The sequence below is a fragment of the Cucumis sativus genome, chromosome 1 (assembly GCF_000004075.3).
Source record: "Cucumis sativus cultivar 9930 chromosome 1, Cucumber_9930_V3, whole genome shotgun sequence".
In the NCBI taxonomy this organism is placed as follows: Eukaryota; Viridiplantae; Streptophyta; class Magnoliopsida; order Cucurbitales; family Cucurbitaceae; genus Cucumis; species Cucumis sativus.
The window spans coordinates 8,334,820-8,361,895 of record NC_026655.2 but is presented as its reverse complement, the minus strand read 5'-3'; the positions used below and the strand labels follow the sequence as shown (position 1 = coordinate 8,361,895).

General features: G+C 35.3%; 1 protein-coding gene across 2 annotated transcripts; it reads left to right on the top strand.

Moving 5' to 3' along the window:
• Nucleotides 1-494: 494 nt before the first annotated feature.
• LOC101214899 (tRNA ligase 1) lies at nucleotides 495-26,804 on the top strand. Of its 2 annotated transcripts, XM_004147220.3 has the most exons (27): nucleotides 495-827; nucleotides 1,219-1,689; nucleotides 7,445-7,495; nucleotides 8,089-8,171; nucleotides 8,524-8,623; nucleotides 8,932-9,010; nucleotides 9,472-9,595; nucleotides 10,209-10,315; nucleotides 10,907-11,038; nucleotides 11,127-11,191; nucleotides 11,486-11,638; nucleotides 11,929-12,089; nucleotides 12,210-12,241; nucleotides 14,440-14,609; nucleotides 15,237-15,316; nucleotides 16,380-16,445; nucleotides 16,553-16,842; nucleotides 18,889-18,996; nucleotides 20,367-20,464; nucleotides 21,552-21,612; nucleotides 22,536-22,612; nucleotides 22,722-22,793; nucleotides 22,877-22,953; nucleotides 23,463-23,543; nucleotides 24,004-24,106; nucleotides 24,667-24,825; nucleotides 26,153-26,804. In XM_004147220.3, exons 1-27 carry the CDS (start codon nucleotides 633-635, stop codon nucleotides 26,543-26,545), a joined length of 3,588 nt encoding a protein of 1,195 aa, XP_004147268.2. In that variant the 5' UTR covers nucleotides 495-632; the 3' UTR covers nucleotides 26,546-26,804. The 2 variants fall into 2 exon arrangements, with proteins under 2 accessions (XP_004147268.2, XP_011653589.1); XM_011655287.2 differs by lacking the exon at nucleotides 495-827 and having other exon boundaries at nucleotides 1,551-1,689; nucleotides 7,450-7,495.
• The last annotated feature ends 272 nt before the right edge of the window (nucleotides 26,805-27,076 follow it).

Sequence of the window (27,076 nt, the reverse complement as noted above, 5' to 3'; positions counted from 1 at the left end):
GGAATAAGATTTCATCAGCTGTGAGATGTAGAATTGTCCGATCATGATGTATGGAAGTGGAATACTATTCACTTATATGCTCATTTAATATAGTAGAGATAAAAATAGAGATTATGCGTCTGTAGGGCATCAACCATCACCTCGTCGTGGGACGTTTCGTAACACTTCAACCAACATTAGATTACGTAAATGCACCAATGGTCACAATCTTAACGAATAAAAATTAAATGAAGAAATGTTTTTATTTTAATAAAAATGAATTTGTTTTAATTGAAAATAAAATCTTTGTCTATTTGATTAAGGTAAAAATATGGATGTGGAGAGGTTGCATATTGTACTTTAGCACCATGGAGGTTTTAACTTGAAATAAAACATTAATACATATTTTCATCAACAAATCCTGGTCGTCCGTCGTGGATGTTTGTGAGGTGCAGTCCGCGCGCGATTGGAGAAGCCAACCAGGGAAGATTCGAAAACAATCTTGGGGCTAGTTGGACTTTTCACATGGTTATTTGCCCCAAGAGACACACCAAGCTGAGCGCAAGCCGGGTGGAAGGAGGCTAGGAGCTCTCACTTCTTGGCAGTCTTCGTCTTTCTCTCTCTATAACGATATTCATATAGCTCACACTTGAATGTCGGCGTTGCAGAGAATTTTCTGTGCTAAAACTCTTCCTCACCCTCCTTTTTCTTCGTCTTACAGGGTCTTCCCCTTCATTTCCCACCCTCTTTCCCACTATATCTTACCGCGCTCTCTCACTCTCGCACCTTTAACTTCCTCCCCTCTTCCCATTTCTTGTGATTCTCGATTCGTCATGCCTTACAATCAGGTGCCCATTATTTTGTTTGATGAATTTGGCTCTAAATTTACGTGCCTGTGATGAGATATCCATTTTTGTATCTGGGTTTCTCAATTTGTTTTCATTAATGGTTTTGATGTTCGTAACTTTCTCGTTTTGAATGCGGTAGTCTGTTTTCTGTTGGTGTTGAGGATGGACGGGGTTTGATTTTGTCATTTCTTATCTATTCTCAACGTTTCATGATTAATGTTTTTGCAATGCTAGCATGTAAAAAGGATGCGGCGATGGTAATTTGTTTTTTTACACGCTTTCTGTATATGAAACACTTCAATTCTTTTGCTTATGTCGCAAGGCATCGATAACATGTAATTAGAATTTTATCTTCGGGACTATATATGTTGAGTTTGATCTTGATTTGCAGCGAAGGGGTAGCCGTGGAGAACAGAAGTGGAAAGAGAAGGCGAAGGCTGACAGAAATTCTACGGAGTCAGAGGCTGCTGCGGAAGTTGTTACTAATGCACTCGGTAAATTGAGGGTCACTGAAAGTGATCAACCTCATGTTCTTACTTCTAGTGCTCAGTTTGGAAATGCCCAGCTGACAAATCAGGCCACCCCTGGACTTGCTCATAGAGCAATTTGGAAACCAAAAGCGTATGGAACAACCAGTGGAGCTGCAGTGATTGAAGGTGAAAAAGCACCCACCAACGAAACGTCAACTGAAAACAAAGGGAGTAATGCTGGAGTGGCAGCGCAGGATGGCGTTGTTAGCCTGAGTCAATTATTCAAGAGCAATCAGATTGAAAAATTTACTGTGGATAACTCCACATACACACAGGCACAAATAAGAGCAACGTTCTACCCTAAATTTGAGAACGAGAAGTCGGATCAGGAGGTATCTCTTTATTCTTTGTGTTTCATTTGGAAGTTTGATGGAACCTGTAGCTTATGTGAATAGTAAGTATTATTGATATTAGATTCAGTAATGAATCTTGGTTACAAACTCTAATCCAATCTCAAGAAGTAAGAACTCTCTTCTGCTAACCTATCTCTCCAGGTAGAACAGAAACTTTTCTTTCAACCAAACTCTAACTGCCTTCCTGCCCTCTCCTTTCCACTATTAATACTTTCTAACCACTCTACTCTCACGTACCTCCACTCCTTCATTCGCACTTGTCAATTCTTTTTTCCTCTCCTACTATATTGGTGTATGATAGGAGGTCTATCAAAGTTACACTTGGACTCTTGATTTGCTTCATTACACTGAATTTTTTACTTTTAGCTTATTTGTTAGCTTGACATTATTCTACCTCGAAGATGTTTTTCCCATTCACCATGTCCTTGGCTTGTTTGGGTATGTGTTTCTAGGTGCATGCTTGCAGTTGTGTACTTGTTTTTGAATCTCTCAACTATCATCTTTGGGTCATTGGGCAAATTTTGCTGCAGCTTTTTGGGTCAATTGTGTTTCTTTAAAATACAGCTTCCCAAGGCTTTTTAATATCTCCCCACTAACAAATGTGGATGTTAGCTCTTGTTGGGATTTATCAACATCTTCATGGAGTTTCTCTCTCAGACGAGCATTGAAAGATGACAAGGAGGTTGTTTTGCAGTCTCTTTCTTCTTTCCTCTCTAAAATCTCACTATATTTGGATGAATACGCCTGAATTTGGTTCCTTGAATCATCCAGTTTTTTATTGATTAAGTCTCTCAAAACTTTTGGCTTCTTCTTCTTTGATGCCCAATGGTCCATTCAAGTCTTAATTCAAATGAAGTTTTGCAAAGGAAGAATACCTATCTATGGCTTAGGCCCTCAGTATGTTTAATATGTTTTAAGGACGAGAATCTCTCATTCTTTGGCTGGAGTTCATCCTATTGTCTTGAACCTTGGTGTTTCGGGGGGACTTTAACTTTTTCTGCCAGGCCTAAGTTCACTACAATGTTGGGAGTTCAACTCTAGCTTTGTTTTTCTTAATACTATCACCAAAGCTGCAAGTCTTTTGGATATTGCTATATTGTTGCAAGCCTTGTAGTACTCTTTTTTGGGCAGTTTGTTTGGAGAACTTATGCTTCATTCCCCTGCTTCTAAGCATTGGTATTTGGATTTCTCTCCCTATACCCCTTTAGTTTGGCCCACAGTGCACACAGAAGATTTTTCGAGGCATTCCATTTCGATGGATGGATGTTTTGGGTTCTACTATCTTCTAGACTTTTCCTGGCATTCTTCATCAAAGCTTTATGCTAATTATTATATTCAAGACATTTGATTGTATTTGAACGTTTTTATTCTCTTTGTTTAAGTTTTATATTGTCTCTATTATCTTATTTCTCTTCTATGCTTTTGAGTATCATGTATTTTTTAACATCAGTCTCTTTTCATTTTATCAATGAAAAGTTTAGTTTCCTTTAAATAAAAAAGGATGAGGAATCTCTCAACCACATCTTCTTTTGAGTGTTCATATGCTCAACATTGCTGGACGCATTTACTTGATCTCTTCAATATTAGTTTGGTTTTCTCAAGAGTTGTTGTCTCTCTCATCATTCCTCACTCGTCCTAGACCTAGAGTATTCACTCCGCATTGTTTTTGCCCTATGGTGTGATCTCTTTCTGATCCAAAGTGAGTTTGTCTTTTGAAGGATCGAGGAGGAAACTAAAAATGGCATTCAGGTTGGATCTATTCCTTGTTGCACTCTCTCTAATTCTTTTGCCTGTACTTTCCGATCTGATCTTCTTCAAGGTTGATTGTCGAATTGACGTGACTACAAATTTTTCGCGTATCTTCAACTATAAGGGTGGAAAATGAGGGGACCGACGTGGTGTATGAAGTACTGTTAACCTTTCCCAAGAACAAGCAAAATACTTGGCTCATATCCAAGCAACATACTTGGCTCATATCCAAGCAACATTGAATGAAGGAAAAGGAAAAACCAAAGGATCTGCTATAAATTTCCCTATCGATGTTGTTTATCCCCCAAGAAACACCTCCAGCATTGAAATTTTACTCAGTGTCTCTACCAAAGGGATTGAACAAGGGTGACAACTTGACTTTTGATGTGTTAGCTGTGTTCACTCATGTTCTGTGTCCATTCCCATAGACAATCAATGGGAATAAATCAACTTATCTTCGAAAGTTCTTCCAAAGTCCTGTTGTTTGGTTTGATTCAGTCCATTTTAAGGCTGCCTCTTTGTGCTGTCTGTCCAAATCTTTTGATAGGCTTACAATTCAAGATATTTATTGTTGATGGATTTCTTTTTTAGGACACTCTTAAGTGTTGTATCTTTGTTTCTTGATAATTTTCTTTGTTTCATGTTCCTATTTTGTTATTTCTCTGGTTTGTTCTTTTTTCGTTTCTTCTTGTATCTTTGAGCAATAGTCTCTTTTCAATTCCTTAATGAAAAATTTGTTTCCTTTTTTATAAAAAAGAAAAAAGAACCAATAAAATCTAATAATAGCATAGTTTGGCGCCTTTCCTATTTAGGTTTTCCCCGAGTTTTAGAGACTTACCCTTAATCAGTTTGTCCATAGCGCCAACTGATCTTATGTACCTATTTAGAATCCCCAATGCAGCTAGCAAGACTTTGGAGAAGTTTTTTTGAAAAGGAGACAAGCTTCTTTATTATTAATAAATTCAATGTACAAGAGAGCTATACAATGAGAATAATAGGAAAGCGAAGAAATGTGGGAGAGAGAGAGAGATAGATAGGATAAGTAGATGCACCCGGACTTCTCAGCTAGGATGACACCCCCATAGCACCCTCATCATATCCAAAATACAAAGAAAAGATCAAAGTACAATAAACATACTAAGGTCATGAAAAGACCAAAGGAACAACCAAAATAACAACAGAAGCTACCTACGGTAGACAAAAGCAAGGCTGAAAAATAAAAACATGATGGCAGAAATACATATAAGCAAAGCAACTCTGTTTGTATATCTGATTTGTGAGCCAATTCCACTTCATTGAGACCAACACTTTCTGCAAACCCATCAATGATTTCTAACTCCCTCAAAATCCCTTCCTCTTTCTGCTTTATATCAACCAAATGAGTAGCATGCCAATTTTTAACAGCAAGTTTCACTTTACGAAGCTGCTCATGAAGAATGAAACCAGCCCACCCAATGCCTAGGGGGGCGATTTTCAAGACTTCCTCAATAACCTTGTTGCACTCTTTTATCAACAACCAACTATTGAAAATCTGAACAGGGATGACCCAGCAAGACTTTGGAGAAGTTGATGAGGGATTTCTTGTGGGAAAGGGTTGACAAGAGGAAAAGCACGCATCTCATTAATTTGGAGGTGGTGTGTAGGCTGTTGAACCTAGGATTAAGCATAGGCAATGTAAGAGTGAGAAACAAGGCCTTGTTGGCTAAATGGCTTAAGCAAATTCATCATGGTACAAGGCTGGACTTTGTTCTCATTGTTGTAATGGGTTAGTTTTAGCTGGGATATGATGGTTTGGTGCTAAGGGGGTGTCAACCTAGTTGAGATGTCCAGGTGCAAGATACTCCTCCAAACTTTCTGGTTCATTCTTTAATGTTGTGCAAGATACTTCTTGTCTCAAAAAAGTTGAGAACCCAGAAGATGAATTTATGGAAGTTGAATCAGTCACCAGTGTAAGTAGTGCAGAATTTGAACCAGTTGAGGAAGAAATAATTCAATCAGAAACAGAGAAACAAGAGGACAGTGACTCTCTCGGTCCAGATTTTATTAAATTGTTTTCCTCCCCAGAAAAAGAAATTTTGTGCAGGTCAGCAAGTATCCTTCCCCCTCAAGAGTTGGTCCATTCTTGACACCATGTGAAATTGAATTGATATAAGACAGAGGTAGCAAAGATGGAGATTATATCATGGAACACTAGAGGATTCATGGGCCATTCGAAACAACTGGCTATTAAAAATCTTTTGAAGAAAGCTAATCCAGATAGAGTTTTGATTCAGGAGACCAAAAGAGAAGAGATTGCCAGTTGTATTATAAAGGCACTATGGAGTTCAAAAGGAATTGGCTGGGTTTTTGTTTGAAGCTAGTGGCAGATTAGGAGTTTTGCTGATTATGTGGGATGAATCTAAGTTTTCGATTATTGAAGTTCTGAAACTTGCCTATTCTCTTTCAGTAAAATGCAGCACAATCAATAGAAAATATGTTGGTTTTCAAACTTCTATGGTCCCACACATTATTGAGATAGAAACCAAATTTGTTCGGAGTTGTCTCTTCTTTCAGACCTCTGTACAGGAGCCTGGTGTTAGGGAGCTGATTTCAACATCACTCGAAAAGTTCAAGAGATATTTCCAGTAGGAAGATTAACAAAGAGAATGAGAAAAATTAATAAACTCATTAGAGTGGCAAAGCTGCTAGAAATTCCGTTTTCCAACGGTAAATTTACATGGTCAAGAGAAGGAAGGTCAGCTTCATGTTCTCTGCTGGATCAGTTTCAACATTAATTTATAATTTGTTTGCAAAGGTTCTCGCAGAAAGATTAAAGAAAGTAATGCCAAGTATTACTGCTTCATTACAATGTGGCTTTCTGGAAGAGCGCCAAATCTTGGATCCTATTTTAATAGCAAACGAAACTGTGGAGGACTATAGAATCCGAAAAAAGAAAAGATGGATCTTTAAATTAGACCTTGAAAAGTGGATTGGAATTTTCAGAAAATGTAATGCAAAAGAAGATTTTCGACGTTAGGATATTGTGTTATATTGGCCAGCCTTTTCAGCATCCCCACTGTGAAGTCCTTGATGATCAGGACTTCCAGATCAGCCCTCTGCTTCAAACAGTTTTTTGCACAATCAATCAAGGCTTATTCTTCTTTGTTCTCAGCCTGCTGCCTTCGTTTTTGTTTTTGCTTTGGACAAATTCTTTTTATCTTTTTGTTTGGCTTTGTTTTTGTGGTTTTTTGTTTTGATATTGTATTGTCGCTTTTTGGTTGTGTTGAAGGCGCTAAGGGTAAGGGGTTTTTTGTTTTGATATTGTATTGTCGCTTTTTGGTTGTGTTGAGGGCGCTAAGGGTAAGGGGGTGTCAACCTAGTTGAGATGCTCGGTTGCGCCTGTTGATTATCCCTCTCCCCTATTGCTCTTTGTATAATCCTCATGTACATTGAACTTTGTCTATTCATTTATATTAATAATAGTGAGACTCGTATCTGTTTTAGAAAAAAGATAAGGTGATGGAAGGCCTTCATTTTCCCTCCTTCTTAGACTTGTTTGGATGGGTTGTTTGGTTTTTATGTTGCTGGTTATAAATTATAATCAATTATTTGTCTTTGTATTAGCTTTGAATTCTTGTACTGTCTAAACTTTTGTATGGTTTGGTTCCGGCTTGGTTTTGGTTCCTAGAGGTGCCAGTTAGCTTTTTGTATTGGAGATGACGAGAGTGCTAAGGGTATGTCAACTTAGTTGAGATGTCCCGGTACACTCATTGATCCCTAGGATTCATATTTTGTCTCTTCATTGTATTATTATGTAATATTTACTATATATTGTCTCAATTCATTATCTTAAGGAAGAGACTCGTTTCCTTTTTTTTTTTTTTTGTTTTCTCTTAAATATAAGGTGATTAGAATTAATTGTTTATTTTTTTTTTATGAGATTGATATTTATTTCATTATCAATTATTTGAGAATTTTGTTTAATGTGTATATGATTTCATGTCAGATTAGAACCAGGATGATAGAGATGGTATCAAAAGGCTTGGCTACGTTGGAGGTATGGAGAATTACCTGAAACTTTTGTCAAGAATACTGTAATGCTTATGATGCTTAATATTCCATTTATGATGGAGTTACTATGTATTATTTAATGCCATTCACTCTTCATTATGGATTTTAAACTTTCAATGATAGCATTTTAGTTTCGAAGTAGAAGTATATTGAACAATTTGGAAGTCGACTCAATTTGGGTGTTCTTTTGGTAACTACTCATTTTTTGAATTTTTATGCTTCTACGGCAAAAGTGGGTCCATACTACTACCTTTCTTGGACAAGATTTGTTACAACCGTGTCCTGAGTTCTAAAAAAGTACTTGTGAGTCTAATATATGGTTTTCTTCTAGGTTTGGAAGGATCACGTTTCCTATTTCATGATAAATTCATATCTTTCTGTGAAAAATTTCATAGATCATGTAACAAACTAGTAGGTAAAATAGCTTTTGTAGCATAAACTGTTCCCCCCACCCCACCTCACCCCAGTTCTTCCTGGCTTCTGGTTATTGTCTCTAATGGTAAAAGTATATTGATTGCATTATAAATTCAATAAGTTGTTATGAGGTTATTAGGTTATTCAACTTGAAAATTTCTACAGGTTTCACTAAAACACTCAGGGTCATTGTTTATGTACGCTGGCCATGAAGGTGGAGCATATGCAAAAAACAGCTTCGGGAATATGTATGCCGATATATGCCTTTTCTTTTTAATTCTTTTGGAAGGTGTATTATATGCTGATTTGCCTAAATCCATTTTGATTAAGCAAGTACGGAATTGAATTTGAAGTGGTACTCATCTTTTTGGTTTTTTTGCTTGAATAAAGATATTTACAAATGGTCATTGCATGTAACTGTTCTGCTCTTGTCTTCTACTACCTTCAATATCATTTGCTGTCATTATTATTTCATTCGTATTTTTTAGTATTAGAAGAGGAGGATGCCATAAATTCAGACTTCTTTTTGAAACTTGTTGCTGTTTCCATTCTATTTCACCATGTTTTCAAAGCTTTTCTGAATAAAATTTTGCTTTTCAGCTACACTGCTGTTGGTGTCTTTGTTTTGGGAAGGATGTTTCGAGAGGCTTGGGGAGCTGAAGCAGCAAAAAAGCAGGCAGAATTCAATGATTTCCTTGAGGTATTATTAACATTAGAAAAAAATACTGATTTTGTTATCTCAAGTTTTTAGCTTTGATCCCATCTTTTTAATGCCTTCTTGCCAATTGGTGCTCCATTTTTGGATATATTGTACAAGTTTTTTGTTTGGTTCTTTTTGTTGTGGCTATTTTTCCTTTACGTTTTTTTGTTTCTTCCATTTTTCTCTATTAAAGGATGAGTTACCATGAAAAATAAAATGCTATGAGAGTTTTGAACATGTTTATATTTGTTTTGTCATTTCACATCTCCTGGCAGCACTCAAACCATCTTGATACCTTCTTCTTTTAGAGTAACCGCATGTGCATATCAATGGAGTTAGTAACTGCTGTTTTGGGAGATCATGGCCAGCGACCACGAGAGGATTATGGTATATCAATTTGAATGTTTAATTTTTTTGTTTCCTTTTCAAAGAAAATTTGAACTTTTAATTTATTACTCTTTTGTCTTAACTTCAGAAGGAGCTCCAAAATCTTTACATATTCAACTTGTACTAATTGTTATTGGCTTTTCTTAAGAGGGAATGCCAGAAGGAATTGTATAAGCAATCTTTCATTTGATATGGTGGAATTCTCACTGAAGATTTTTCCCTTAATTCTGTTTAGTTATCTTTTGTATGACTGTAGATTTGAAACTGGAGTAAGTCTTTACTTGAGCGTCCTTTTTTTTTTCTTATAGATTTTCAATCATTAGGCTGTTCTATTTGATTTTTGAGTTTTTATATATAATATTTCTCGACATTCTTCCTGCCTTCCAATCAAACTTATGGTTACTCTTTTCAACATTAGTCAGTTATGTTTCCATTGAAGTTATTATTTTCATATCCTGCAGTGGTAGTTACAGCAGTTACAGAACTGGGCAAGGGAAAGCCAAAGTTCTATTCAACTGCAGAAATAATAGCTTTTTGTAGAAACTGGCGCTTACCAACCAATCATGTTTGGTTATTCTCAAGCAGGTGATGACCCATAACTTCATTTAATATACTTGGTATGAACAATTTTTTCCGAGTCTCTACAACTCATTCACATTTTTTTCTTTTTGCTATATATAGATGTCATTTAATTTCTAACTTTTGTACAACATGGAAAATTAGATTAAGGATTCTGTTGAAAAAACAGTGATGATATCTCATGGTTGCTGAACTTGTAAAACCTTCCATGGTTCTCAGATTTTTGATATTGAAATGTTACATTAACCTGTGCTTCATCCTTTTTTTGTGTCCCAAAAAAATGACTGAAGATCTTTTAAGATCGTGTCTTACTTGGCAGGAGTGATTTGTCTAAGAGTGATTTTATTCATCATTAACATTTAGCGCTTTATTAAATGTGTGTGTATCATCCAGAGTTCCAAGTTTTTCTTGCATGCAGCTACTTCTCTGCTTTTGTTTACTTTTGTGCAGGTTTGATTTTGATTATATGACTTGATTGCTCAAGTGATTTCTCTTTTAAACTCGGATGGTTTACTTTGTGAATCTTACTTTTTTTTTGAAATGTTGTAGCGTCAAACCTACGTTAATGTTAAACAACTATCTTCTGGCTCCTGATCCTTTTCTTTTCTAACTTCTGAAGGAAGTCGGTGACATCTTTTTTTGCTGCATTTGATGCCCTATGTGAAGAAGGAACTGCGACTTCAGTATGTAAGGCTCTTGATGAAGTTGCAGAAATATCTGTACCAGGTATATTTTTTGTTAGTTTGTAGTCAGGTACAATTGTTAGCTGATGTTGTCCCTTTTCCAATTGGTATTCCTATATACCCTGTTTGCTTTTGAGACCTTTTGTCAAAGTTAAAGCGCAATCCTCGTTCAATGGATTGGTCTCTATTGAAAAGAGAGACAACGAGTTCACACCAATTTACGTGGAAACCGGAGTACCGGGAGAAAAACCACGATTGTTTGTGTTGTTATTATTTTCTAATGAATAAAGCAATAGGTACAAGGGAGAATAAATAGAGTACACAATGGAATAAAAAAGGAAAAGATTTAGGAAAATAAGGAATACATTCCCATAATCTTTCCATAATTATTCTAGGATTCTAACAAGGAAAAAGCCTAGAAAAAAAGGAAAGAATTCCAACCGTCTCTTTGGTTTACGCCTGTTCTATTATTCCATGACTTGTAACTATGAACGTTAACAAGTTGTTCCTACTTTATTGCGTGTTGCTTATAAATTATAATCTTCTCATTTTGATAGACCCTTCAGTGTTTACTCACTTTGTGTTAAATCAGTCAAGAAATCGATGATGACTGTTAACTGGAATTGTTATACAGGATCAAAAGATCATATAAAAGTGCAGGGTGAAATTCTTGAGGGTCTTGTAGCCCGTATGGTTAGCCATGAGAGTTCAAAACACATGCAGAAAGTATTGGAAGAATTTCCTGCTCTGCCAGACAACGAAGGAGGTATGGTTTTGCCACCGCTGTTTTTATTTTTTTGATTCTTTTCTATTGGCAACCTTCATTTATTGTTTTATACCCTGTTTTGTCTTAGGTGGACTTGATTTAGGACCAAGCCTAAGGGAAATTTGTGCTGCAAATAGGTCAGATGAGAAACAGGTAACAAAATTCCTTGGCATGAAATACAATGGTTTGGTTTGTTGGTTTTTCACTTTGTGTCTTATTGGAACAGAAATGGAATGATTTTCTTTGCAATGGAACAAAATTGGCTTGAGTCTTTCTTATTTAGTTTCCAATTGGAAATCATTCTGTAATCACCTTTAGGTGCTCGGGATCTTCCTCTATTTCATTTATTCAATGAAATGTTTCTTATCTAAAAAAAATGGAATGATTTTCACCTGTTAGCTATCATTTTTTTACTCTTGTCTTTGCTTCTGTAAAATACAATTGCAGCAAATAAAAGCACTTCTTCAAAACGTTGGTACCGCCTTTTGCCCTGACCACTCTGACTGGTACGGTGATTCCCACTCAAGAAATGCAGACAGATCTGTTTTATCAAAATTCTTACAAGCCAACCCGGCTGATTTTTCGACCTCCAAATTACAGGTTAGTTGTCGCGTCATGTTAGGAAAATGAACTTTTATCTGTATTCGTGTTTTCTCTTAATACAAGTGTTGCTTTATCTACTCAAGATCGTTTCAGAACTGTTTTCCCTATCACTTTATCATGTGTTGGTTATATTGAAATTGCTTCTGACTCATTGTTTTTGGTGGAAATGAAACACCATTTCCTCCTCTGTTTTTATAAGTTATTCATTTGGACTTGCTACCTCTTTTGTTAGCATCTTTCACTCTCCTCCAAATGAATTGATCATGAAGTACATCTAATCTTTTCAGGAAATGATTCGTCTAATGAGAGAAAGACGCCTTCCAGCTGCCTTCAAATGCTATCATAATTTCCACAAAGTTGCTTCCATATCAAATGACAACCTTTTCTATAAAATGGTCATTCATGTTCACAGTGACTCTGCTTTTCGGCGATATCAAAAAGAATTGAGGTACTGCTCGGTACTTGCACTCTGTTTTTATTTCCAGTGTTCAAAATATATGTTTCTGTTGGTATTTGAGCCACTGTCATAATTTTATTAACTGTGCCAAATGTGATGAACATGTTTCAGGCACAAGCCAAGTTTGTGGCCACTATATCGAGGTAATAGCCAACTTTAATGTGAATTCTGTTATCTTTAGATTTCAACTACTCTGATTCAAAATATATTAGGCATTCTCTTCATTCCTCTGTAGATGATGATCATGATCCCTAAATCCAATGTTTTACTCCGGTTTGTTATGTTTATTATTAGTTGATATTGTGCTTTACAGGGGAAAAATTGAACCCAAACGAAAATTTCATTAATGGTACAAATGTGTCTAATAAGATCAAGAAGAGAAAGCCTACTGGTGGTGGGCAAAAGAAAAATAAGAAACGTAGAGCAATTTAAATAGGGCTAATTTACAAGTGTAGTCTTTTGAACTTTTAGGGTTATGTGCCTTATAGTTATAACTTCTTGAACTTTGAAAAATTCTACTAAGATTTTAAATTTTCAATTTTGTATCAATTAATAATAGGTCTCTATCAGACTTGGAATTGTACAAGTCACGAATCTATTAAAAACAAATTCGAATGGTTATGGTTTGTGAATTTTGTGTCCAGGAAGTCCACAAGTTTCAAAATTTTCAAATATGTCAGAGACAAGTTTGACAAAACTACAAAATTGTTAAGTCCAGAGATCTAATAGACACCTTTAAACTTCTTGAACTTTAGATACCTATTCAGTCCAAATTCAAAGGCTTAGAGAATTATTTGACACAATCTTGAAAGCTTAGATTTAGCTCGATTTATGATTTGGTAACATGAATTTGAAAACAAGGGACAAGTTGTATTTCATGTTTCCAGTAATGGATGTGTTCAGTAGCAAATTCAAAATTGGATTTCAATTTGAACAATTGTTCAAAATGTGTTTCAAAATATATTTATAGACCATAAAAATAGCTTTTTTTTCTTACTAAATATTAAATTAAATCTCAAATATTATTTATTAATTTAATGAATACATGTTTTTTGGTTATAAATTATGTAGGATCAATATTTTACAAAGTCATATGATTTATATTACATTATACATATTTTATCTTAACAAAAGTAAAATGAGTTTATATTAATCTAGGCTCATATCCCTTTAAAAAAAATGAAACACTATATTTAATTTTTATTTACAATTCTTTCATAAATATCATTGCAAGACTAATCAACATAAATAGAGGTTAGAGAACTCTATCTAGGATTTAAATTTAATCAAATCAGCACAATTTGAGCTGGGAGTTTGTCTTCAAATTTTCTATGATTTTCTCCACACCATATTTATGGAAGAGTAGTTTTACTTTAGTTTATCTTAATCATCTTCGCTTTAAGAGGAAGAATAGGAAGGCGAGGGATGTGACCTCTCATTTGGTCTTGCTTGAGGGGGTTGTCTTTACTCTTTAGACATGGGAGAAAGGATGTCAGGGTGTCTTTTCCCAATCCCAATGAGGGGGTTGTCTTTAGACAAGGGAGAAACTTGTAGCCTTCAAGTTTTGCTGCATTCTCAGTCGGAATGCAGAGGAAAACTTGAAGCACATTCTTTTGAGTTGTGAGTTTGTGAGAACCGTTTGGAATGACTTTTTACTTGAAGCACATTCTTTGGAGTTGTGAGTTTGTGAGAACTGTTTGGAATGACTTTTTTTAGGCGTTCGGTCGCTCGTCATAGGGAATCATGGATAAGGAGATAGGACTATTGAGACAAGTTTCTTAGTACATGAGGAGTTTGATAATGTACATGTGAGTGGAGTCTATAGTTGGACTGATTTTTGGTGGAAGAAGTAACAGAATAAAATTTTATAGTTTTGACTTCTTTATGGAGTTGGTTTTACTGCGTTGTGCTGGTGCAGAAATTAGAACCCTTTTAAGCTTTCAAGTCTGTCGTATCTTGTCTCTCATTGGCATCTTTTTCTATAATCACCTTTGGGTGTTTGCGTTCTGCCCCTTATTTCATTCTATCAAAGAAAATTTTCTATTTTACAAAAAAGTAATAGGATAAAATTTATGATGTATATAGGGATTAATTTATATTTTTTTACTTAGTCTGTCACATGTCTTTCCCAATTTCCTCTTTCCTCATTTGCACTTTGTAAACTCTCCAAGTTAGCCTCAATATTGTAACATTTTCATCCTCTTTAGTAAAAAATTGTTTCTTTAAGAAGAAATAAAATGAAAATAAAAAAGAAAGAGAAAAGAAGCTAGCCTGTATTGAGATCTTCGACTGTTCTGAACTGTATATAAGACTTTTTGCTCACAGTTTCATGTGTTCGCAGGCTTTTTTGTTGACATCAATTTATTCAAAGAAAATAAGGACAAGGCTGCTGAATTAGTGAAAAGTAAAAGCAATTTGATGGACACTGAAGGCAATGGGACCTTAGGAAGAGATGGATTTGCCGATGAAGATTCCAATCTGATGATAAAACTGAAATTTCTTACATATAAGGTAATTTTGCTTTAATTTGTATAGTTTAAGTTATCTTAAAAGTATAAGAAGGAAGTAGTTTACCCCATACAAGAGCAGGACTTTCTTGTAGGTTTTTTCTTTCTTTTGTTCCTTCCATGTTCGTTTCATGTTGGGCAAGTTTTGTCGTTCACAATATTGCTCCCCTTCCACCTTTGTGAAAAACCAATTTACGGTTCAATAGGTATTGGTCATGGTGTAAACGTCATAAGCCTTCCATTTTTTAGTTTTTAAAACCCTAAATGATTGATGTAGTAATCCTAATTTTTAGTTGTGTATAGCGGTCACGCTCTTTGATTTAATCAAGAATCATTAGGTCTAAAATCTGAGATATTAAATCAACAAGTTTCAGAGCATCGCATGTTGGGGTTAGCAGGATAGCTAAAAGAAGGATAGACCACTAGTGCAGGCGGGAAAGCAATCTCTAGTGCATTATCTATCTCACTGGTCACCTAGAAAAGAGATGATACTGATAACTAGGTTGGAATTCGGTGAATGTGGAAACTGAATAAAAAATGAATTGTTTAGGTATATTTGTACTTTTTTTTGTGATTGCTATTAACAAGTTGCTTAATTAAATAGTCTGAACTATTTATATTTCTTTCTTAGCTGCGGACTTTCTTGATTCGTAATGGCTTATCAATTCTCTTCAAAGAAGGTGCAGTTGCATACAAGGCCTATTACTTGAGGTATGATCAATTGATTTGATGAGGATAGGCATGCCATACACTTACATTTAGAAATGAATCTATAGTTGAGGGAGGGAATTTGTAAACTGTTGAAAATAAGGGGCTAGTTGAATGTTCATAGCCTCAAGGGTATTTTTGTTATTTATTGTACTCTTGTTCTATTTCCTTGTTTGTTAGGGCTTATTGTAGCCTATATTTATTCTTCCCCCTTGTAAATTTTGGATTAACTAGGAAATAATAAGAAAGGCTTCTATCGTGGTTTTTTCTCCCCGTACTAGGATTTGCCAGTATACCTTGTGTTTTGTCTTCTTTCTTTTCAATATGGTATCAAAGATTGGTGACGAAATCCTAGCCGCCATTTGCGAAAACCAACCGGTGCAAGATAACTTTAGTTTTTTTTTTTTAAACGGAGACAAAACATCTTTATTAACAAGAGTTCTAAGTACAAGAGATTTATACAAAAAGAGCAATAAGGAAGAAATAATTGGGGGAGTCCTAGGTGATCAGGAAGCGCACTTAGACATCTCAACTAGGTTGACACCAGTCTTGCCTCAGGCTTTCACAATAATTTATAGTCTTTCACAAAATTGATCTTAAGTATAAGGCCCTCCAACTTCAAATTCTTATAATCTTTACTAGTCTTGTTCACAACAAGGATATCATCCATAATTTTTCTCCATACTACAAAGGCTCTTGATATTCCGAGGGTCTATGGAGAACTTCCCTAAATCATTCGGGCCAAGCGATGTTATAAAGGATAATGGTAAGGCTAATAGTTCTAAAATCTTTGACCTAATCTTGGGGATGAGGCAAACAAATCTTCTATTCATGGACTAATCGATGACCCTCCTCTTGTAGAACTTTTTCCAAATCTTTCTTTAATTTTTTGTGCTGATATTTGAGAAATTTGAATTGAAATTAATAGTAAGAGTTTAAAAGTGTTGAAAAGGACTTAGAATTTCCTTGGTGTATTACTGTATTTTGACTAAACATTCATTATTACATTAGTATTACTGTTGAGCGTGTGTTGTTCTCTTCTGTATTCTTTATTTTAATAATGTAGGCAAATGAAGCTATGGGGTACATCAGCTGGAAAACAAAGGGAGCTCAGCAAGATGCTTGACGAATGGTAAGTATACAATTATGTGTTCTTGGGCTGCTTTCTTGTTCCGCAAGAGCTGTAGGTACTTCACAGGAAAAAATAATTAAGTTGATGATATACTTTTTACTTGATAGGGCTGTATATATGAGGAGGAAGTATGGAAACAAACAACTGTCGTCCGCTACCTATCTTAGTGAAGCTGAACCTTTTCTTGAACAGTATGCTAAACGCAGTCCTCAGAATCAGGCTCTTATCGGATCTGCTGGAAATTTAGTTAGAGCAGAAGATTTCTTGGCCATTGTCGAGGAAGGAATGGATGAAGAGGGTGATCTTCAGAAGGAGCTGGAAGCAGCACCATCAAGTCCAATGCTCTCTGGGAAGGATGCTGTCCCAAAAGCAGAGGGTCTAATTGTGTTTTTTCCAGGTTATTATTTGGCTAATTGGATAGGCTTTGTTTTTTTTCCAATGTTGTGAAGATTTTTGTGGTCGACTTTTTCATTTCCAAATTTCGTCTTAAGCTAGGTTAAGGATTATGGATTATCTTGGTGGAGGAACTTCATATTTCCATAATATACAATATGCATTTGTGTCTTAGATGATATAATATTAGGTTTACCTTCATCTATCAACTTAAGCTTTTGGGTCAATTGGTGATTTAAGATTGTATGCATTTTTGTCATGCTTTAGATAAGGTTGCCTGAACTTAGTTCTTCTTGTATTCATCTTCATTTTCATTTGGACTTTTTTTAAACATTTTTTCTTCTGAAAACAACCACTTTCATTGCTTGATTTTATAAAAAAAAAAAAAAGGCAATACAAAAAAACCAGCACACAAAACCACCCTTTCAAAGGAAAGGGGACCAACTAAATAAAATGTTGCCTATAGAATAGTTACAAAAGTTCTTCGAAACCAAAGCCCAAAGAGGAAATCTAGTCAACGACCCTCTCTCTACCCCTAAACACTATCATTCCTCTCGCTGCAAATATCCCAAATAATAGCGCATACCCCAGCATGCCATAAAAATCCACCCTTCTCATTCAAAGGCGGATGGAGTAGGAACTCCTCATTCGTCGCTCTAACGCTTCTCAAGCCAACAAAGCTAACACCAAACTCCCGAAGGAAAGAGCACCACACCGATGTTGCAAAATGACAATCCCAAAAAAGGTGATCAAGATCTTCCTCCGCCATCCAACACAACAAAAAACAAAAAAGCCCGATAAGCGAAGTCCTCCTCCTAACAAGCCTATGGATCGTGTTAACATGACCAAGCAAGACTTGCTCAATATAAAACCTAACTTTCTTTGGAACCTTAGTCCTCCAAACCACATCAAAGGCCGACTCAATAGGGGGAGCGGGATCCACCAACAACCCAAACAAAGATTTACAAGAAAATCTCCAACTAGGATTAGGAATCTAAAGACGATCATCTCTCCTCCCCTCTCTAATAGATAACCCCTCAAGTAAGGAAAGGAGAGACCATATCCGTCGTTTTCCTATTGGTCAAGTTACGACGAAACCCGAACGAGAAAGTCACTAAATTCTCAAATCTCACCAAAAGCTCCGAGATAGTACAGTTTTTGGACTAGGAAAGATGATACAAAAGTGGATAAACAGAACAAAGGGAATCCTCTCAGAAAAAGGTGTCCTTACCATCCCCACAAAACAAGAAACAAATCGAGACTAAGTAAGGAGCTCGATTGGAATCATGCTTGCTCACAATGATCCTATGCCAGAGAATTGGGCTCAAGATGTGGAACCTTTTTAAGCATATAACACTTGTACGGGTATGTTGTCTAGTACTTTTAATTTGTGGTAAAAGAATTAAGAGAAGTATTCTACCCCATTTGACGTTTCAGCAATATTTAATCTCTTTAAGTGAAGACATTTAAGTACGGGTTGATGCGGTTTGAACAAAACAAATACATTTATTGCCGGTTGTCATTTTCCCACATCCTCCGATTATAAAGTGATGTAAGAAGACTAAGGGTTAATTGGGTAATTAGGTAACATTCTAGTTAATTCCCTTTTTTCCCCCAATTGTAATAGAAATCTATAAATAGGAGTCTTCTCCTCTTGTATGAAACATATTATTCATTCTAATAAAAAATCCATAATCTTGGTTCTTGGAGGATTTCTTCTTGAGGTTACTTAGATTACATCATAAAACTACAAAAGTTCAGTTGTTACACTGTATCCCATTGAGGTTTACAAATAAATTTATTGTTTTAATGTGGAAATCCTTTTTATTGCATTTTGACTCTTACAAGATGCTGTTGTTTTGGATCTTGAGGTGGCTCTCATGCGTTACGCATTTTGTAGCATTCAGTTAACTTTAGCTTGGTACGGTGTATGAAATACATAGATCTTCTCTAATGTATCATGCATCAATTTTTATGGTTTTATCAATTTTTCTGGTTATAGATTTTTTATAATTCATTTCTATATGTTGCTTTGTACCTCAACTTACAGGAATCCCAGGCTGTGCAAAGTCTGCTCTTTGCAAAGAGATACTGAAAGCTCCAGGAGCACTTGGAGATGATCGGCCAGTCAATACTCTAATGGGTGATCTGATTAAAGGTATTACTGGAATTCCTTGACTCTTCACAGATTCTAAGCTAGCAATTTCCGATGTTCCCCCAACACACACACACACACACACACACGACCAAAAAAGAAAGAAGTGAAGGAAGAACAACTTTCACTAAGAGTAAGACCTAACTTTGACTATCAAATTTACTTTAATCCCATGGCAAATAGGTTACTTTTTTTGGCATTAATTGTCTTTACAGAGCCTTTCTTTCTATTTGAAAATGCTCTGCTTAATTGTATGTATAATTCTTTCTACTGGTTAACTACAGAAAGCATGCAGGCTTAATTAGTAAAAAGCATTGAAAAGCTAAATCAAGAGTTTGATAAATTTCTACAGTAGGGTTTGTATTTATCTTTCAGTTTGATAGATTTTTTTATTTCTTTGAATGAAATGATCCAATGAGATACAAAAGGAGGACTCAATTAAAGGGTGTACAAAAGTTTCTCAATTTGTTACAAGGGAAATTAAGTTGTTAAAAGGCTGTAAATGTTCGGTCTCAACCTAGTTGAGATGTTCGGGTGCGCCTCCTGATCCCTCTAAGACTCCCTTGATTTCCAATTTTATATAAATATCTTGTACTTTGTTCATATTAATAAAGAAGTTTTTGTCTCCATTTCAAAAAAAGTTGTTAAAAGGCTGTAAATGTTCGCACCAGTTCAAAGTTAAAATTTTATTTATTATTATTTTTTTATAAAGCTTCTTCGCCTTTAGAAGTTCAACTTTTTTAAAAAAAAATTGTCGAGAGAAAAATGTATAGCCTACAGGTTCCAGAATTGGGTTTTTGGGCCTTCTCAAGGTGTTTAATTTATATTTCATTCTAACTTCCTAATTGCTTTGGTCATTCTAAGCATGTTTTTCCTTCTTGTATTTCATTCTAACTTCCTAATTGCTTTGGTCTCTAAAAAAGTTTTTTTGAGGAGGAAATGAGTTTCAATATCATTAATGTTTAAAAATAGAGAGAATACGGATATGGATGTATTGCATTAACTTTCTTTTCTTTTTAAGAGAGTATTGATGTATTGCATTGAAAATACGGATATGTGCTTTTGGATTTGGAAGAATGTCATTTAGGACGGGATATGATGTTTGGCGCTAAGGGGGTATCAACCTAGTTGAGATGTCCGGGTGCACCTCCTGATCCCTCTAGGTCTCCTTTGATTACTACTTCTTTTTGGCTATCTTTGTATATCTCTCTTGTACTTTGAGTTCTTATTAATAAAGAAGTTCTTGTCTCCGTTTCAAAAAAAGAATGTCATTTAGGAGATTGCGTTTTTCTAATGCCCAAAATGCTTGATTAAGAGTGTTGGACATAATTTTGAACAATTGAACTTGTTTCTTATATATTTAATATGTACAGGAAGATATTGGCAGAAGGTTGCTGATGACCGTAGGAGAAAGCCATACTCTATAATGCTTGCAGACAAAAATGCACCAAATGAAGAAGTGTGGAGACAAGTAATGTTCCTGTTCCTTACTCTAAATAGTAAACATCGATTCAGTGAACAAAGCAGGAGAAATATAAAATGAAGTGTCTAATGTTAGGCTCTTAGCATTTTATCTCTATCTCCATTATCAACTTATTATTTGAAAATGAGACTTCAGATTATTAAAAAAGTATACCAGAAGAAAGTAGGACGAGTCCTTAGAATGATCTAGTTAGTTACTGCTTGTAATATTCAGGTTCCTTCTTTCTCTGTGGCCAACTGTACGAATTTTCCAGTCATGTAACTTGTGGGGATAGCATTGGTTTTAATGTTGGAGGATATGTTTTGGTTCTTTTCTTGTCATCCTAATCCTTCTGTCCCTTGCAATTTCTTTTCAGTTTTACATGAGCATTGTTTCATTCAGAAGAAACTTATTAAAGCTGTTATCGAACTTGGTAGTTTATATACCTAGGAATGACCCAATTTATCCATATAACATCTTGGTGCATGTAACTGGACCATTTCTTCATTAGCATAATGCATTTCCAAATTATTTATTGTCCATTCTGGTGCCATGCTCAAACATTACACTATTGATGTTATACCCTATTTCATATTTACAGCTTGTAAATGAACCTGTTAAGGCCACTTTGATCACATCTTCAACCTGATGGACCTTAGTCCTTGCAATCAAATCTGCACCATGGAATAGGAAAATTGAATCTATTTCAGAATTTTATTGATAGGCCACTTTTGTTATAACTTAAATATCACATTTTCTTAAAGGAATTTTAAAAAGCTATCCAATCGATTGAAGTTAGCATATGTTACAGCTTAGTTGACTTTTTTTATTTTGACATTTGAATATATTTGTTGCTTTACTTTCTTATAGAATTGATTGTTTAAACACAAGATATGCCAATCACGATCAAATGTCTTATTTTCTGCTATATTTTGTATCCCTTTTAAAATAGATGAGCATTTTCTAGTAGTACGTTATTATTGTGCCAATTTTCAGAAAGAGCCCCATCAGAAGGTCGTCTTAGTTTCTGAGGATGTTCTGTTTTTGTACTTTATTTCTTTTGAACTCCTTGTAAGGAACTGCTACATTTGTGCAGATTGAAGATATGTGTCGTAGCACAAGAGCCTCTGCAGTTCCAGTCATACCTGATTCTGAAGGTTATTGTCATTTGGATGCTTATAAAGTTCAGTTCCTTGTTTAATGATATGTGGGCACAAGTTTTCTTTTAATTGTTTGAAACTTGCTTCATCGACAGCAAGTTCGTGGACCATACTAATACTGTTATATACTGATGGCTTTTCTCATTCACCAATGGAATCAACAATTTCCTTCTAAAAATATTTATGGGGATGGCTTTGATAAAAGCTGATTTTAAACCTGGATGGAACTCAGGCAATTAAACTTGAACTTGTGAGGAGAATTGAGAAATGATTCACATGAATCATAAGTAATTTGATGGTTCTGGTAATAATTTAATAAGTTTCCAGCCTTTTAGGCATTTCTGCATGGTTTTTGAGGACTTCCTGCTAAATTCTGTAAATGTCTAAAGTAAAAAAATGAACTAAAATAAAAATATGCTGTGGTATGATGGAAATTCTTTGTTTTGAAATAAAAGGGGGGGGGGGGGGGGGGGGGGGGGGTGAGTAGACCTTGGATGCCTTAAAAGGTTGGCTTTTCTTGTAACTGGACACATCTCCATGCTCAGATACATATAAACCGTGAAGAGAAAGGAAAAAGAAGATACCTGAGAGCCGCTGTACTAAATTATGCTCATCTAATAAAAGGAAATTATGGACAGCATGAGTGATGCGAATATAAAGCAAAGTCAAGAAAATCAGGAACAAGTCTGGAAGAAAAAAAGCGTCTCTAGCAAAGCCTCAGCTTCCAACTCATTGTCTCTTCCAATAGTGTTTTTTCATGGCATTAGGGAGGTTATGTTAAAAAATATGTTGTGTGTAAATTCTGTTGCGAGGATTGTGCCTAATGACATCATAATATGTGTTTGCTGGAAACTGTTGTTTTGAGTACTTACCATCTACATTCACAGAATAATTCTCATTTATGGTCACTGAATCTGCAGGAACTGATTCTAACCCCTTCTCTCTTGACGCTCTGGCTGTCTTCATGTTTCGTGTGCTGCAAAGAGTTAACCATCCAGTATGCACTCTGTGTTGACATTTCGAACTGTAGAAGTGCCTCTTTCATCATTGATTAGATTAGATTACTCTATTTCTAATGATTTTGATGATGACCTGTAATTTTGAAGGGAAATCTCGACAAGGCATCCCCAAATGCAGGTTATGTCCTACTAATGTTTTATCACCTTTATGACGGCAAGGTGTGAACACTTCTCATTGCTTCATATCATTCTGGGGCTCACTTTTAGTATCTTGATTATTTTTCTCTAATGGTAATTTTCAGAGTCGCAGAGAGTTTGAAGGTGAGCTTATTGATCGTTTTGGGTCTTTGGTTAAGATGCCATTGCTGAAATCTGATAGGTAAAAGAACTCATCCTTAGCAATGATCTTATTTTTCATTATTTCTCCTTTCCTTTATGTTAGAATTTCTTTGAAGTTTCACCCTTGTCTTAATGATGAATACTTGTGATTATTTTTTCCTTTTCCATTATTAAAAGCCTTTTGAAGTTTTCTTTCTTTGGTTTTGTCTTCTCATTTCTAATTATTGTTTTTAAAAAATTCAACAAATTAAAATTAAAGAGGAGGGATCAAAATCTATACCATGAAAAGCTAGCCTATTTTCTAGAAATTTCATAAGAGCAAAATTTACTCATATTTTTTACATGTGGTGGTCTTTGCACGAAAAGGTTTCCACCCTGAGCCATTTTTCTTCAATGATCTCTCTTAAATCAGTGTAACCAGCATCTTTAGTTTATAGATTAAAGTTTTTATAACAAATTGCACTGTTTTTTTTTTCTTTTTCCAATGCAAAATATTGAGATTGTTTTTGCAGTTTGTACATCTGATATTTTGCTGTTTTTGGACTGCAGAAATCCTTTACCTGATGATTTGAAGACTATCTTAGAGGAAGGAATAAGTCTGTATAAGCTCCATACTAGTAGACATGGAAGGTTGGTGGCTTGTTCAAGTATTTATGGATGTTATTGTTATTGTTTAACTGTACTGTTAGGCCACCAGTAATGTACCAATATCAGAGGAAGAATGGTAAGGTAAGACCAGGTAAATGAGGGAGAGACAAGTCTGTTACGTGAGGAGGAGGGGTGGGTGAATGTTGTATCTCGGGATCATTTAGTTGTCAACTCTGAGAGAGGGCGAGAGGAGTATGGAAAAGTTTGGTTGTAGTTTTCATTCTCATGCTTTTGGTTTTCAAGAAGTTTCTCGCAGAGAGTGGTTCATAGGCTGTTAGTTTTGTAAAGCCTTAGGGCTATTTTCATTTTTGATATAGTAAGGAGATACCTTACATTAACTTTGTTGACTCTGGAAGGTTCTAGCATAGGAATATCAATAGATAACCTGCAATGTGTTTTCTTGTCAGCCACCTCTTATTCATTTATCTGGAATTTTTTGCAGGGTGGACTCCACCAAAGGTTCCTATGCGAAAGAATGGGCTAAATGGGAAAAGCAATTGCGAGAAACTTTGTTTAGTAACACTGAGTATCTCAATGCTATTCAGGTGCATTTTACTTCTCTTTAGAAGATCAATTTTTTTTCATTTCTTCAAACAGGAAACAAGTTTATTTTATTAATATTAATAATGAGAAAAAAGCTCAAAGTACCAGAGGATTATACAATGAGCATAAGAACCTAGGGATCAGTAGATGCATGCACCCGGACATCTCAACTAGATTGTCCATTCTTCAAACTCACTTTAGTTTGTATCAAATATTTTTTAAGCTTTAAAAAACTTTTATTTTATTTTATATTTTTGAGTTAAACTATTATTTGATAACCTTAAATTTAGGCTAAATTCACCACAAAATTTGAACTTCTGGAGTTAATTTCCGTTCTTCCTTTAGTGTATAGTTTGTTTTTTCTCTTATTCTTTTTTACTAAGATTTCACCAACTATTCAAAATAATAATAATAATAAAACAATGCTCATCTTTTAAAAATTGAAAAGCTGAAGTAGAATGAGTATAATGGGCCTAAAGGTGCAAGTTTTGGCAACTCTAGTTGCCATGTTAGCCATTTTTTGATCAAGACCTTAATTAAATAATCAATATTAATTATTCAGGTTCCATTTGAGTTGGCTGTTCAAGATGTGTTGGAGCAATTAAAGAAGGTTTCGAAAGGTGACTATAAAAGCCCTATTACAGAGAGGAGGAAGTCTGGGGCCATAGTATTTGCTGCTGTCAGTCTTCCTGTTCAGGAGATCCAAAATCTTCTTGGCACTGTAAGTGGATATGTGTATGAGCCACTCTGGTTCCCAACACCAGTTGGCCATGGATATTTTTTCAACATGAATACTAATTAATTTATTTTTTTTAAAGTATCACGGAGCCCCCGAAGCTAAAACTAGCTCATAGGTTATGGTATAGTTGGTCTTTTATATATACTCATTCTTGATACTCTCCTTCACTCATTTGGAAATTGGTTCATGACCCAACTGAGTGATTATGAACACAGGACTTCTCTTCTATAATACCTTGTTAAACTTTAACTAAATCCAAAAACTTAAGCTGATGGGATATAGTATATTTAATTTTTTATACTTCCTTCTCTGTTAAGTTTGCTAAACTAGCTTCTAAAGCATCCTCCTGTTTTCTGACTGACCATTGCACGCTAATCAAAGTATCTTGCACAGTTGCATAGTCTATTACTTGAAACAGAGTGGATAGAGTTAATGTGGGAAGAAAAAGAATAATCATCATAGAAAAATATACTGAAAATTTTGTGGTTAAAACTTGAGACTTCAACTAACAAGAGTGGGAAAGAAGCCCCTAAACCAAGAGAGCTACATAGTACATATCGAATTTGCAAGCAAAGAAGCAAAACATGATCGAAAGGCTGGTGAAAGCTTGCACTAAGCAGTAGCCTTACAGAAAACATGATAGAAAAATGATTCAAAATGTCGAACGTTGTTGTTGAAGACCCCCTTGTTGCGTTCAAGCCAAAGTTTCCAAATAGTAAATCTAACCATGCCAGAGAGTTCCATACAGAAAACATGTTTGAAAAAAGGATTCAAAATGTTGAACGTTTTTGTTGAAGACCCCCTTGTTGCATTCAAACCAAAGCTGCAAAATAGTAGCTCTAACCATGCCAGAGAGTTCCTCTTCTATCTTTGAAAGGATGATCTTTAAGCATAGTAGACAAGAAGAGGGTGATGTCCCGAGGGAAGATAACAGACCAATTGAAAGCTTGCAGAATGCGGTCCTAACATGCTTTCGCGTAGGAGCAAAAGACGAAAAGATGACTTTGGGTTTCTGAGTTTTGTTGACAGAGGAAACACCAGCCGGGGGATATGCCTAGACTTTTTGCTGCTGAAAGTTTTGTTTTTTGCATTGGACAGACATCGGGGGATTAAGTCATGGGCAATTTGCTAATATCTATCATTATCGCTTCCCTTTCAGTTTTATTTATGATCTTCTCTGATATCATGCAATTAAGCACATGGAACAATACCATTTAACTTTCTATCCATTATTTATATGTAGTTTCATCATATGCATAAGACAAGTCCCACTATGTGAATCCTTACATTTTCTACCATTATTGTACAGTTGGCCAAGAAAAATTCTCGTATTGAAGCATTCCTTAGAGAACACTACAAGGACTATAAACTTAAAGGGGCTCATGTCACACTTGCACACAAGAGAAGCCATGGCGTTAAAGGTGTAGCTGACTATGGCATCTTCGAAAACAAAGAAGTTCCAGTCGAGCTGACAGCCCTACTTTTCTCAGATAAAATGGCTGCCTTTGAGGCTCGCCTCGGCAGCATTGAGAATGAAAGAGTGATTTCCAAAAATGAGTGGCCACATGTAACATTATGGACTAGAGAAGGGGTTGCAGCAAAGGAAGCTAACGCCTTACCACAGTTAGTATCAGAAGGCAAAGCAACTCTAGTTGAAATCAATCCTCCCATCATCATTTCAGGCATGGTGAAATTCTTTTAGCCTTTTCCCTCTCTGTTCATTTCTCTGCATTTTCTGGTTGATAGGATAGAGATAAAATGGATAGGAAATGTCCAAGGCATTATTAAATTTTGCTCTCTAATATTTTTAGATGCAGGTAATAAGTTTTGTAGAATGTCTACGACAAAATTTTGTATGTACAGGCCACTTTTATCTACCTCAAAACAGGTTGAACCTTGTTTATATGACTGAGTTGGAAATTTTGTCCATCCGATAATATATAATTTATTTTCTTTTATTATATGTATTTTTCCTTTTGCTGTCTGACAATTATGGGGTGACAGGGTGGACAAATGAACCATAGATTTTTTAAATGGTAAGTGGCGGCTTTTCTACTAAGCTATATTGGAAATTTGCTATAATATAGATTTTGTTTTATAGTATTTTTTTAGGTTTGGGAAGTTGGAAAACATGTAACTAAGAACCCTATGGCTCATCAATGTGGTTGACAGGTTTTTTCCTGTTAGATAATGGATACGGAGAAGTATTTTAGATTTAAGATTTGTTGAAAGC